The sequence below is a fragment of the Ictidomys tridecemlineatus genome, chromosome 13 (genome assembly GCF_052094955.1).
Source record: "Ictidomys tridecemlineatus isolate mIctTri1 chromosome 13, mIctTri1.hap1, whole genome shotgun sequence".
NCBI classification, from domain to species: Eukaryota; Metazoa; Chordata; class Mammalia; order Rodentia; family Sciuridae; genus Ictidomys; species Ictidomys tridecemlineatus.
Genome location: NC_135489.1, coordinates 53,030,182 through 53,044,709, shown reverse-complemented (window position 1 = coordinate 53,044,709; position 14,528 = coordinate 53,030,182). Strand labels below are relative to the sequence as shown.

At 43.2% G+C, this 14,528-nt stretch overlaps 1 protein-coding gene across 7 annotated transcripts in view; it reads left to right on the top strand.

Annotated features, from left to right (window-relative positions):
- Positions 1–11,215: 11,215 nt before the first annotated feature.
- The window catches only part of Zbtb14 (zinc finger and BTB domain containing 14), a 123,414-nt gene continuing 120,101 nt past the window's right edge, over positions 11,216–14,528 (top strand). For 4 of the 7 annotated variants that reach the window (XR_013429685.1, XR_013429686.1, XR_013429683.1 and 1 more), the window contains exons 1-2: positions 11,216–11,649; positions 14,002–14,085. Coding sequence is in view for 3 of the 7 variants with exons in the window: in XM_078030342.1 (XP_077886468.1) it covers positions 14,083–14,085 (3 nt within the window). In the remaining 4 variants the exon portion in view is untranslated. Of the gene's footprint in view, positions 11,650–11,755; positions 11,823–12,269; positions 13,480–14,001; positions 14,086–14,528 lie in introns of those variants that run through there. The other 3 variants (XM_078030342.1, XM_078030343.1, XM_005340218.5) reach the window with 3 other exon arrangements.

Sequence of the window (14,528 nt, the reverse complement as noted above, 5' to 3'; positions counted from 1 at the left end):
CTTTCCTTACTTGTTTATCATTTGAGTGTAATTATAGGTCAAAATTTCAAAATAGTGGGATATTTACATAAAAAATTTCAGTGGTCCTAGAAAATATATCACAGCATTTGAGAAGTCAAAAGGACTTTAAAATTAATTGAGGCAAAATTTGATTTAAACCATAATGAGATTATGTGACAAGAATATGCTTTGCCTCTGTGCTATTCTTTTTCAAATCCCGTAACTCCAGTCTAATCATAAGAAGAACATCAGACAAGGACAGATTCGGACAAAATTCTTGCAGGATGCTTGGTTGGCTTTTCTTGAGACTGTGGAAGGCATAAAAACCAAACAAGACTGAGAAGCTGTCATAGAAAAAAAGCAAGTGGGGAGATGAGACAAAGAAAGGCAGTGTAGTTCCCGGGATTGAATCCTGGAGCACAAAGAGGATATTAATGCAAAAACCTGTGAAATCAAAGAAAGGTAGATCCAAGTACTCGCTGGAGATTTTGGTCCCCCCTGGAATCCTCTGGGCCCAGGACTGTGGGTCCTTCTGCCTTCCTTCCCTTTCCAAACTTTTCCACCTCCCTTCTTTCCCAAAGCACCTAGTTATGTCTCTCGGATCCGCTAAGGATGCAGTCTGCCAACCCCTTACCATCACTGCCACTCCACTTATCCTTGAGTTCTCTATCTTAAGTCATGCTAGAGACTGCCCAGGTAATTATGAAATCACTGTTAAATTAATGTGTGTTGTGCATTTGATGTTCAACAAACATAAAGATAACAGCTCATTAAAAATTAGAAGAAAAAGCTGGATGCTCATGTGTAATCCCAACAGGCTGAGTCAGGATGATTGTCACTTCCAAGCCAGCCTCAACAATTTAGTGAGACCCTAAGGCAACTTAGTGAGACTCTGCCTCAAAATTAAAAAAAAAAAAAGGGGGGGGGTCTGGGAATATGGCTCCGTGGGTAAGCACCTCTGGGTTCAATCCCTGGTATCATAAAAGAGAAAAAGACAAAAACCTCTCACATTGTCGACTGTCCTTTACAGATAGAAGCAGAGCGAAGGTGGAAGAAGTAGGTGTCTTTTTGGTACCCTAAATATCACCTTCTCCACAAGTCTTTTTAACAACTCCACTTAAAATCTTTCATCCATATTTCCAGCCTTCCTCCCCTGCTATATTCTCCTCCCTAGCTCTTATTAACAGGTTACAATATATATTTCAATTATTTATTTGTTTGTTGTTTGGTCCCAATCAGGAGTGTTTGTGGGTTTCGTCCACTGTGGTTATCAAAATGCCTAGTATGCTGGAACAAGATAGATGTGGCCAGCTCTCTGTATCCACAGATTCCACATCTGTGCATTCAACCCAGTATGGATCAAAAATTTGTCAGGAAAAAAATTGCATCTGTACTGACTGAACATATACAGAATTTTTCTTGTCATTATTTCCTGAACAATGCAATATAACAACTATCTTCATAGCATTTATATAGTACTAAGTAATATAAGTCATTGAGAGATTATTTAAAGCTTATGGGAGAATGTGTGTAGGTTATATGCAAATACCATGCCATTTTATTTAAGGAACCTGAGCAAATATGTGAGGATTCCTGGAAGCCATCTCCCTGTGGATATCAAGGGATATACTCATAACTATGTATTGAATTAATTAGCGCTAGAGGTAGGACTATCCTTTTTCTGATCATACAAATAAGTGAACTGAATCTTGACTGATGAGATAACTTCCAAGGAACATTGGCTAGTTGGTGGTGGCAGTAGGATCCATATTCGGTACCCAGAGACTGGGCAAATGGGCACTCATTATCCTACTCTGCTTTCTTCTGTGCCTTAAGTGGAATATTTGTCTCCTAACTGATTTTTTGAGCTAAATATGCAACAAAAGAATATTATATTGATGGGCTCTTTTACTAGACATTTGAGCAGATATTAAAGTGTTATTTAGATCATAAGAACCTGGAATCTGTTTTAACAATTCAACCTGAACATTGTAGAGGTACAGTAGGTTCTAAAGGCATGCTCAGTGTGCTCAAGGAATGACCAAGACAAAGTACTGCTGGGGGAATGGAGGTGGTATGTTCTCTGCAAAAATGGAGGTAAGATGTTCTCTGCAAAAATCTATGAGAATAGATGTCAGTTGGAGATTTTTTTTCGGGTTTTCACTGAATTACTTGTTATGCTGAGATTGAAGTCTCTATGGTTGAGAAAACAATATAGCTATTTGATTGCCCCAAAGAGGAAGCTATAATTTTAGCTCATCAGAACTAAGTATAAATGCATTGCAGGTTTTTTTAAAAAAATAGTTTTAACAATATTTGACAGTATGATGGTGATTTTGATAAAATAAATTATTAAATTCTGAACCAAACTGATGAGTTGATTCTACATGTAAAAGGTACAGTTAACAGTTTACTAAACAACAGAAATAACAACACAAAATTTGCACATTATAGGCTTAGAAGATCAATGTGACGTAATCATGTTGGAGCACAGAAAAAAATAAACTTGGTAGATAGTTCTATCTAGCATTTATAATAAGAAATGTAATTTGAATTCCAGTTTCAAAGTAAGAAACTGTCCTGAATTTGGACACTGCCCCAGAATAGGAGACGGGTAATTGACAGGCATCAGCTCACCTGATGGATGAAGAGCAACTCCATGTATTGAAAGTGTTCACATTAAAGAGAAGGAGGGAGAGAGAGAGAGAAAGAGATCAGAGCAGACTAATTTCAGCTTCAATAACCTGCCAACTCAAAGAGAATAAAATATTTTGAATATTAGTATAAAACACATGTCTCACTCTAGTGGATGAAATATTCTTTGTTCAAGGACAAAAGTCAAATCTCCAAAAAAGAAGACAACTCTCAAGCGTACCTCAGAGCTGCTTTGGTGTAAATCAAGTAGCTGAGCTTTGCCACTGGCAAACAGTAGAGAAAAGAAAGGCAACCAAAGTTATTCTGAAATTTTAAGAATACAGGATTATAGAAGATGTCGATATTTCTTGGTAATGTGGAAAGCTATATCCAGGAAGAGAGGGAGTCTCTGCCTTTATGCGCTAAACTTCAAATGATGCAGAATGCTTCTAAAGAGCATTTATTTCCAGAATACACATCACAGAATTTGAAAGAGGACCCATATTAGTGTTAAACTATATAAAAGTAGGCTTACAAGTGACAAAAGGACAGATCCACATAGCAAAATGCAGTGAGTGTGATTTAATATTATTTTATTTCCAATCTATTTCATAACAGAGGGGAAGTTATACATTATAATGGAGATTATTGGAACAACTGGTGAAATTTGAATATGAACAGTATTCTATCAATGTTAAAATACTTGATTTTGATCACTACACTGTGGTTATATAGGAGAATGTACCTTTTGTTTTGTTTTAGGAAATACTACTGAGATATTTAGGAAAAAATAGAATCATATGTGTAACTTACTCTTAGAGACTGGTTCAAAAAAAGTGTAAATGCATGTGTGTGGAGAGGGTGGGAGGAAAAGAGTAAATGATTAAGCAAATGAAGGGAAGCTGTTAGCAATTGGTAAATCTGGGTAAAGGTAAAATGAATGTAAAATTCTTTTTACAATATTCTTGCAAATTGTAAGTTAGAATTATGTAAAAACAAGAAGTTACCAAAAAAACTAAAAATATTCTAATATAATTGGAAATAAAATAATATTAAATCAGACTTGATTTAATAAAATTTATTGAAATATTTAAATACTAAATATTTTAATATGTTATTAAATATTAAATTGAATATTATTATATTAAAAAATGTAATAGAGAAACCCAAGAAATATAGAGAACTGAATTTTACACAAAAACACATCGGAAAGGGGAAAACAGTCCTTAGGAGGAAATTTTTAGCTTTAAAAATAAACACATTAGAAAACAAGAAAGTGTATCAAAAACCAGTAGGGGGTTGAGCATTTCTGCCACTTGGTTCTAGATGCAGGTATAGTCATGAACTGCACCTGGCTGGAGTTCCAGGAAAGCAGAAAGAAACAGGGAAGTCAGAAAGAGGAAGGAGTCCAGGAAAAGTGACCTGATGAATTTGTTTTTGAACTGCTAGACTGACCTTTGAGCTGAACGTGTGGGTCTGATGTTAATCAACAAATTAAGCACTTTGAGAACTGAACTAACATATCAGGTCCTAGATGGGCCAATACATGGAACACATGCAAGATTGATTCAGATAGCTCTCCAAATACACCAAACCATAGCTCACAGAAAATGTGTTTCAACTGGTGGCTACACCCCGACCTGGTTGTCTACTAAAGTAAAATGTCAATGCTTTCCATGGAATTTAAACAAGGCTCAGAATATAATACTGTTACTGAAAGCTCGGTCTAATCCCCATGCCAATCTAAGAATGAGATACGATTTTGAGAAAAAGGAAAAAAAAAAAAGTTTTAATGCTTTGCTAGCAAAGGAGAAACGTGGGGGACTGCTGTCCCAGAGGCTAAGATTCTACCTATTAGGGTTAAAAGAGTTTTTTAGAAAAAGGTGATTCAAAGGCTGAATTCCACACGTTTCTCTGTCATTCAATTGTTAATTTAGGAGTTTGTCATTTCTGAGATCTTCTGGTGTCATCTCCAAGTCAGAATTAACTTCTTCCCCATGGTGGGTGTGTGCTCAAGGACAGATAACTCTGCCTAGGATGGAGAATAAAGGTAATCCTTTTCCTCTGAGGTTGGGGAAAGGATGAGATTAGGGAGGAGCAGGGAGGGAGGAAGAGAAAGAAACAAGTCCATTTAAAAAATAAGTCATAGAGGCAGAGCAGCAAGGGCTCTATTCAAAGAATAAAGTGGACCACCATTACAATATTAAAAATGTCCAAGACATGATCCAAAATTATTCATCATACAAAGACCAAGGAAATAGCAACTCCCATGTTGTAACAGAGGTTCACTTGATGTTTTGACTATATCCCTTGTGGCTTTGAAACTTACATGCTTTTTCTTTTTCCCAATCTTCCCTAAAATTCTACCCCCCCCTCCTCCATAATCTCATTTTCTCTGAATCACTTCTATAAAAGCCCCCCCTATTCCTGCGGATGGGCAGAACCACAGCTTTTGAGACAGGAGCCCCCTGTGTTTCTTCTTTGCTAGCAAAGCAATAAACCTTCTTTTTCCTTTTTCTCAAAACTGTGTCCTCATTATCGGATTGGCATCAGGGACAAGGACAGAGCTTTCGGCAACAATATGACAAAACAGCAGATGGCAACACCAAGATGATAAAGTTGGAATGAAGAAACAAAGACTTGGAAGAAGCTATTCTTAAAAAGTCTCCAAGAAATACTAATGGATCACTTAGGCAAATCAAACATAGAAATTCTCAGCAAAGTAAGTAAATAAATAAATATGGAAATTTTAGAACTAAAAATACAACTGAAACCAACCAGACTCATTGGGTAGGTAAGTGGCAGAATGGAGATAACAAAAGGGCGAGTCAATAAATTGTAGATGGATCCGTAGAAATTATTAAATCTGAATAATCGAGAGAAAAAAGATTTAAAAGAATTAAAAGTTTTACCATCCTACAAGAGTTTTTTTTTTAATTTTTTAAGATATTGATGTACCTTTATCTTATTCATTTATTTATATGTGGTGCTTGTTATGCTCAAATTTGGGACCCCCCAAAAGACCACCAGAGACCAAGATCGATGCAAACAGCAAAGAGGTGTTTATTGCGAGCTAGCTCGGTCCTCTGAGCGCGCACACAGCAACTGGTGACGCTGAGAGGCCCCAAGCCCAGGGTTTGCAGCAGTTTTATACATTCTTTGGAGAAGGCAGGGACTTCACATACATCATAGCATCTCTTAGCAAATCATCACACACTGCGGGAAAAATCAAATAACAACTCTAAAACATGATACGGGAACAAGTTGGGTAGGGGTGATTGGTTACTACAAGAGGGGGATTTATTTGAACTGATTGGTTTAAGCCAAGAGGGGTGTTCGTGCTGAACTACATGGTTTCCCAACACATTATCAACCACCATAAACTACTGGAAGGGTCATCTGGCATCCCAGGTATTGCCCTGTCTCATGCTGATTGGTGGCTGCTAGGGGGTTACTATGGGTCTCCACCTAGCCTGACTGAGTCAGGGACACCTGCTGCAGCAGATCTCTCTTGTTATTTGTAGATAAACCACTTAGCAGAGTGGGAATGTGCCTAGGAGTGCTCTGTGGGTCTTTCCAAGGACAAAGGTCATGTCCCTTCCTTGGACAGGCTTTGCTCTGAGATAGAGGCTGGTTTTTCAGTGGATGTGGCTCAAATGGTAGCACGCTTGCCTGGCATGCGTGAGGCCCTGGGTTCGATCCTCAGCACCATATAAAAATTTAAGAATAAAGATATTAAAAAAAAAAAGAAAAGGAAACAATGTGAAGAAACAAAGGCTGGAAACTTCCCAAATCTAGAGAAAGATTCTAGAAGCTCAGTTAACTCTAAACAGTATAAACTCAATGAAACTCATAACCAGAACATCATTATCAAAATGCTAACAACTAAAGACAAAGAAAAATCTCAAAAGCATCCAGAGAAAATTATCTTCATGGAACTTTTTGTTGTTGTTTTGAAATAATATTAGATTTATAAAAGAGTGGCCAAATATTGTAATTAGAGAAGATTTACAGAATGTCCAGTTTCTTCTGATGTTAACTCAAAAGGACCAAGAGAATTCTCTGGATGACCAGGTTACAGAGAAAAAAAGGGGCAGTCATATCTGGACCCCATCATATCAGATGCCCCACCAGTTGAGAACCCCTGGAGAGGATCCTCCATGTGGCCAACTCAATTCTGAGGTAGTAATTCCTCCAGAAGTACCTGTTGACAGATGTTCATCTTGTGATTCAAGCTTCCCACTGGAAATGTCATGGGATTATAATTCCTTAGGATAATATTTTATAGATGTATATTCCATACAAATGAATCTACTAGTAACCTCTTTCCTTTTTATTTGATTCTCAGATAGTATATAGTATTTTTATTGTTATTTAACAAGTCTCTTCTATTGATCCAGAAAAAGCTAAGGTAATTTAGATTTTTCTCTCTTTTCATTTTTACTGTGATAATCATGCAATTGTGAAAAAAGAAGTTTTATCAATATTATACTTCTTAATATAGCATTTTATGTGAATTTCATGAGTAAACTGTTAATTTTCTACTTTTATGTAGTAAAGGATGGAGTTTAAAATGTCCCCCATAACATGAACTGTGCAAGTTGTATGTAAATGGTTTCATTATTGAAGATGTTTGAAACTCCAATTTTTTTTTTTTTCAGAATTTCCAATTTCAGTGTATTAGACAACAGTGTTTAAAGGTGGGGAAACTGCAAGTCTTATCTGTGTGCTGAATGTTGAGTTTAGTCTGGTTAGGAAACTAATATATTTGCCCAAGTAAATTTTAGTTTAAAACAGAGATCCTTTGATGGTTTTTCTTGTGCTTAATAAAAAAAACTCAGCCGGTTCCCAGTGAGGCCTTCTGCTGGGTCCTGCTGTTCTTATGGCCCCATCTCATGTCCACTGTGTTCCAGTCACTTTGTCCTCTGAAGAGTCACGCACACCTAGTTCCTTCCTTTGATCCTGTTCCCAGATCTGCCTGAAATGCAATCCCTCCCCGCTTTGGCCTTCTCTCCCTGGCCCTACAGGTCTTAAATGTGTTTTTGGAGTTTTCCCTGATTTCTCAATCAAAACTAGTCCTTCCTCTTCCTTTTTCATCATATGCAATGTTTTTAAAAGCACTTATCACCATGTACAACTGTGTGATCATTATGTGATCCTTTGTTGAATGTGCACACCTCTGTCTCTGTGTGGATCTATTTTTGTTCATTTGCCATACCCAGGGATTTCAGAGCAGCCAGTGGGGGATGGGTGCTTATGACACTGGGTGGGACATATCTCATTCTGCAGGTGTACTGGGTTTTGCTCAATAACCATGCCCAAAACATGACCTCCCAGTGACTCAAAAAACAAACCTTTATTTCTCGCTCGTGGGTCTGTGGATGAACTGTTGTCTGCCCCAATTTGGGGTGGGCTCAGGTAGGCTTTCGGGCTGGCTTCCTTCTCTCAGATCTGTTTGCCTTCAAGGGCCCAGGCTGAAGAGGAAGTGGTGACCTGTGTGTGTTCCTCTGGAGGCAGACCACATAGCACACCAGTGGAACACAGGCTGCTTCTCAAAGCCTCTACTCAGAACTGGCCCACTCTCATTTACCAGTGCTTCACGGTCAAAACCATCAGGAGGGTCCAGGGTCGATGTGAAGGAGAAATCAACTCCACTCCTCTGTGAGAACCCCAAATGACCTGACATTTCCAAGAATTTTTTTTTTTGGTGGCGGGGAGGGGAGTTACTGGGGATTGAACTCAGGGTCACTCGGCCACTGAGCCACATCCCCTGCCCTATTTTGTATTTTATTTAGAGACAGGGTCTCACTGAGTTGCTTAGCGCCTCACTTTTGCTGAGGCTGGCTTTGAACTTGAGATCCTCCCGCCTTAGCCTCCCAAGAATCTTTAGGGGGCTGCTTTGAACACACGCCAGGCCCTAGCACCTTACACTTCACACCACAGGCCCAGGCCTTGGTTTCCTTAGAAACAGGTTCTACTCAGGAGGCCATGGACATCCCCAATGAGGGTCAACATGCTCTGAGTGTCCCCCAGCAGTTATTGGATCCTAACTATCACCTAGGAATATAGTCTATAGGAGAGGAAAAACACTTATTTGAGGAAGGCTCTGATCCTGAATAACTCCCCTAAGTTGGCACTTGTCAGCTGATGTTTCCTATGAACCTCATGAGTGTTGGGAGATACACAATTAAGTTGGGAACACAAATGAGAGTCTGGGTCAGGCCCTTCTCTTTTGTTTTCCCACCTCTTGCTCCTCCTTCCTATGGAGTTGTATCTTTAATTTAGATTCATCCCCATGAACTTCATGACCAAGCAAGAAACAGCCAGGCAGAGCCTGGGTGACACAAACATAAATGTAAGGAATAACTGATACAGAATCAATATGTCAAGATGTGTCATTCTACCTTGAGTGTTTTTCTGAATTATTCTAATTTCATCAGATTAATCATACGTGAGAAGACTTAACCTAGCCATAGGCAAAAAGATTGTCTTCACACAGTAAGCGGATAATAAACAAAAGCAGAATGAATAAAAATGTCCATGCGTGATATTGGGGGGGGCAGTAGTAATGAACATTTCTGAGAGCTAGCCATGTTCTCAGACAGTAACTGCAATGTCAGGCTTGATTGCTTGATGACATAACCCTATACCATAACACACTGTTATTATTCTCCCATAAATAGAAACAGAATTGAAGTGTACATGCTATGCAAACAAGAATCAAGCAAGTATTCACAGGGGATCAAGTATGATGAGATGAACTCTGGAGACAGATGTTCTGGGTCTGGGCCTGCCTCTGCCACTGGAATCAACCATCTGTGGATGCAGGTCCTTTTAGCACTTTTGAGCTAATATTTGTGCTAGCACTTACCTGGTATTATTCCACTCAATCCTTGTAACTGCCTTATTACGTGCCTTTTTTTTTTTCTTTAAAAAAAAATCTCCATTTCAGAGAATAAGAAATTGAGGTTTAAAAAGTTAAACAACTTAACCACTACTGGAATTGGATGTGACTAACTCTAGAACCCCTCTATTCTATCTTGTCTCCATCAATAGATTCACTAAACCCCATGCTCACATGCTATTGTGAACACTAGAAAAGGTGTGTATAAAAGCACCTTGGGAAATGTTAAACCAATTTTGACATTACAAAATCAACCAAGGGCATACAGAATTTCCTTTAGAAAATATGGGCAACTTCAGGAAGCCATCCGTGAAATACATGAGGATCTTCTCTCAGCATGGAAGCCAGGGAGAGAGAGGTCTGGCTTTGGGAACTTTGGGTGGCTCTCCCACCACAATAGATTGCCCAATGCATGTGATCTTTCCCTCCACTCTGCTAGGAAGGTTCCTCATAGTAGCTCTGGAGATAGGCATAACCCATTAGGAACTGAAGAGCCCAGTTTTAACCTTTTTTTGGAAAAGAACATTCTATAAAATCTCTTTGATGTTTAGCTTTATAAATAAAGCAGGCATGGCTCCATTTTGTCTAGAAGCTGATCTCTCTGATCAGCTTGCCCGTTGTGGCCTCTGCTTCTGAAACTACTTTCTGTGTTCTGTCATTTTTCGCCATTATTTCTCAGCCAGCCCATACCAAGGAGGAGAACCCCATTTCTACCCTCAGCAAGGGACATGGGCCAGAGGCAATCATAATATCATTTCTTTTTAATTTATGTACCCTGTTAACAAGCATTATCTTAGTTTGCATACAAGCTCAAGAGGAAGGTCCCACTCTAATTTCATATATTAAATTATGCATGTTTCTGCAATATGTTGTTAAATCGTGATATAAGAGCAACTCAAAGGCCATCTGCAGTGCTCCAATCCAACTCCCCTTCTTAATGCGGACAGAAAACCTGGGAGCTGAATGGACATCCCAGGTACTCAGGCCAGGCACAGGCCCAACCAGTAGTGGAGCTTTAACTTCAACAGAACAGATTTAAGGACAGTGCCCTAGAGCTGACCCCCAACTCTAATGGAGCTTCAAATGAAATCTAGTTCAGGGCCATGACTTCCTGGAAGGCTACCGCCTCCAGCCAGCATTACTTTTCTTTGAGAATACTCTGCTAAATGAGCGGGCTTGGCCTGATTCAGAGCTTTAGAAGTAATCCCTTTCTCTTGGGTGATTGAGTTCACCCCTTACACTTCAAATCAAAGATGGCACTTTTTTCATTCATTCTGCAAACAACCACTTATAAAAGATGCGGTAGCGACGCCAATGGAGACCCTTTGCCCGCAAGCGCTCATCCACACACCGGCCAGAATGAATCAAGAGCGAAGTTGTCCAGGGATCCCACCCAGGGGCCCCGGGAAGCCCTGAAGCCACAACGCTTGACCCGCGCGCGCACAGCGGCAGCAAAGGCCCACGCACATGCACACGCACGGGAGCGCTGGCTCCCGCGTCCCCGGCGAAGACGCAGGGCGCGGGCGGGAGCCCAGGAGTCTTAGTAGAAGGCGGGAGCTCCAGGCGGGGCGGGTGCTCGCGGGCTGCGCTCGTGCATACGCTTCTCAACAGCGAAGCCCCGCCCCTTCCCCGCCCACCCCTTCTCCCGCGCGCGGGCTCCGCGCGCTCCAAGTCGCGCGCGTGCGCGCGCGTGCGCAGGCCAGGGTCCTCCGGGGGCGGCCCCATAGACACCACCGAAAGCGTCGGCAAGGTCCCGGATTAACCCTTTCTCTGCTCGCCCACTTGGAGGCCTCCTCGGGTTCCGTGCCTGCGCAAGCCGGCGGCGCGCCTTCCCCCCAGCCCGCACCGCGCATGCACGGGAAGGGGGGGGCGGTGGGGGTGTTCACGGCTGGCTAGACATTCTGTGCTCGTGCAAGGAGGAGGGCTGCTACCATCAGGGACGTGCACGACTTCCCCCACCCCGCCCCCTCCCCAAACTCCAAAAAAAAAAAAAAAATCCAAAACACTGCCACCCACCGTGCCCCCGCGCCCCGCGTCCATTCCGTCCCGGCCTGCGCGCTAAACAACGCGGGGAGCCCACGGCGAGTGTCTGTGGCTGTGCCAGGCTGCAGGTAAGCGCGGGCCGGGGTGCGGAAGGGGCCGGGGCTATCCGCGAGGCGGGCGCGGGGACGCGGGGGCAGCGGGTGGCTGGCGCAGCGGGTCGGCCTTGAAGAAGCGCGTTCCCGCCGAGCTCTGGGGCACCAGCCAGCTCCAGGATGTGCGGCGCCGCTGGCGGCGCGGCGCGGTGCGAGCGGGGACGGGCGTGGGCCGGGGCTGGGCGTGGGGATGGGGCGCTCGGGGGCCGCGCAGGCCGGTGAGCGGGCTCGGGGAGCGGCCAGGCGGTGGCGGCCCCGCGCGCGCGCTCGGCGGCCGAGTTCATGGCCGCCCCCGCTCGCACCGCCGCAGTGCACCGCTGTGGGGGTGGGGATGGCCCGAGCCTGGCGCCAAGTGCAGCCCGCCCGGCGCCGCCCCTCGGAGCCGCGGGCCCCACCGCGCCTCCCCCAGCCGCCTGCGGAGGAGGGGGCCGGGACCCCCGCGCACGCACTCCCGGGTGCGCCCGCGGAGCTCGGGAAGCCGGCCGCGCGCCGCCCCCGCCCCCGGCCACGGGAGGGCGCGGGAGGGCCTGGCGCGAGCCGGCCGGGGAGTGCGCGGGGCGCGAGCTCCGGGCTCGCGGGCGGAGCGGGGCGCGGCGCGGAGCTGCGGAGCCGGCCGCACGCCCGCTCCCGAGCTGGTCGCGCCGCCGGGCCGCCGCGGGCCCTCCTTCCCGCGCTCAGAGCTCAGGCCGACAGCCTGCGCCCCTAGTCTGATTATGAAAGGGAAAGTGACGCTTTCACCAGGCAGCTCCGAGGCCGGGAGCTTTTGTCTGGGAAGGAATGCAAAAGGCTTTATTCACTCCCCCACGTCCCGGGCCTAAAGAGATGAGAGTGAGGGCTGGACACGCTTTGAAAGCGCCTCGGATCTTGCTCTTTATTCCCTGCTTCCTCCCCTTTCTGAAATCGTGCGGCAGCCATTGTCGCAGCTGCTCAGGGGTAGGGGTGGCGGCTGCGGCTGTTTATGTAAGTTTGGCTTTGCGGGAAGCCCCACTCCCTGCTCCATACGGGCGACTCTGTGCGCTCGCGATTTGGGGAGCAGTTGCAAAGGGCAGCTTTACTGTGGAGGTGTAGTTGGGGGCTACATCTTTTCTTGCACTTACCCACATAAATACTGGCAATGGCTGTCTTCCGGTTTGACTCATCTGAACTTAGCAATTGGAACATCTCTATAGAAAAAAATGAGCCAGTGAACACATGGTCTCTCCTTTCAGGTCCTCAAGAGATCTTGAGGAGGGGGACAGCCAAATACACACTGGCCACATATGCGCACACACAGGACACACATGGACACTGTATGACCCGTGCACTTTTACTTTCTAAGCCCCAGAAGTTACATCAGTAGGAAGTGACAGGGTAGGAAACTTCTCCCTGGACTGCTTCTCTCTGGGGGTGACTGTAGTCCCTGGGGACCCTAAAGAACAGGGAGCAAAATGGTCAAGTAAGAAGCATCCTTAAAAATAATTTTGCTCAGCCTTCACATTGCAGATGAGAAACCCCCTTAGTATTCTAGTTGGCTTAGTGTTTTCTATAGAGGGAACTTTGGTCTTCAGGTTAGAGGTTTGCATCAGTTTTTGTGTGTGTGTGTGTGTGGGACTGTATTACAGCTCAGTCCTTTGCTCCTACTATAGCAGTTTATTTGGTCATCGTTTAGTAGAGAAGAGTTTTGGTTTTTAAGACATTGGAGTGCAGGAAAGAGTTCTTCGGCTAAGAGTTAAAAAGCTAAATTTCTTTGAGACTGTGGGGATAGAGATAAAATACCAGGATTTCACAAGTTCAATCTTAAAGACAAGTGTGCTCGATATCACACAGGTGTGTAAAGAAAACAGCTACTCTTACCTCCCATGCTACATGTGTGCTTGTACAGCTTTGTCTGTTTTTTATATAAGATAAGTGCATGTATATGTTTGTACAAGCCTAGAGGAAAATGTAGAAGGTTGCATACCCAACTGGAAATGATGGGGGTAAGGGCTACTTATTGGAGTTTGTCATCTGTGTAGTGGTCCACATGTGTACAAGTGTGGACATGGCTTTGCTAATGAGGAGTAATCCCTTAACGGTTCTCCAACCCATCCTTCCTATTGCAGTGTACAGTCCCTCCATGTCCCTTGTGCCCAGTCCTCACCCATTCTAGTCCACATTTGTTCAGAACTGGGCCTGATACTCATCATCCACTTTGCTACTCCCAGTGTGAAGTGGGACAAGAGGCACAAAAAGAATTGGAGGGTTTTTATTATTATTATTTTTTAACTCAATTCTTGACAAGATTCTTGGTTGAGAATTCAGAATAGAGAAAGATGTTACCTCACTCTTGTTTTATCTTTTTCTCTGTAGGTCTGGTGTGTCCCTGATCAGAGTAATTCTGATCTGAAGATTTTGGCGTTTAAGGCATTAAGATAATTGCCTGAGTTGTTCATGGTAATTATACCTTTTAATTTAAATCTTGAAAAAATCATTTTGTGTTCGCTATAAAATGCATATTTTCAATTCTGATTATATATAGCAGTCTGTTTCTCTGGAAAAATTGTGTTTTCCTCACATGTATATTATGTTGAATAAAAGTAAAACAATTTTTATAAGAGAACAATTAGGACACATTATTTTAAAAGACTAGTTCTTTAACATGGTGACAGAGGTCCTTCATGCTAGTTCTAAGTTTCTTTTCTTGTAAAATAACTCAATTCTTAGCAAGAACAGGTCAAGTTTCCCTAATTCAAAAACCTGAAGTTCAAAATATTTTGAAAATCTGAAACTTTTTTGAGTGCTGATACGATGCCACAAGTGGAAAATACTACACCATGAAATTCTGTTTAAAATATTATTAAATTTATTATATAAAATTACTTTCAGCTGGGCATGGT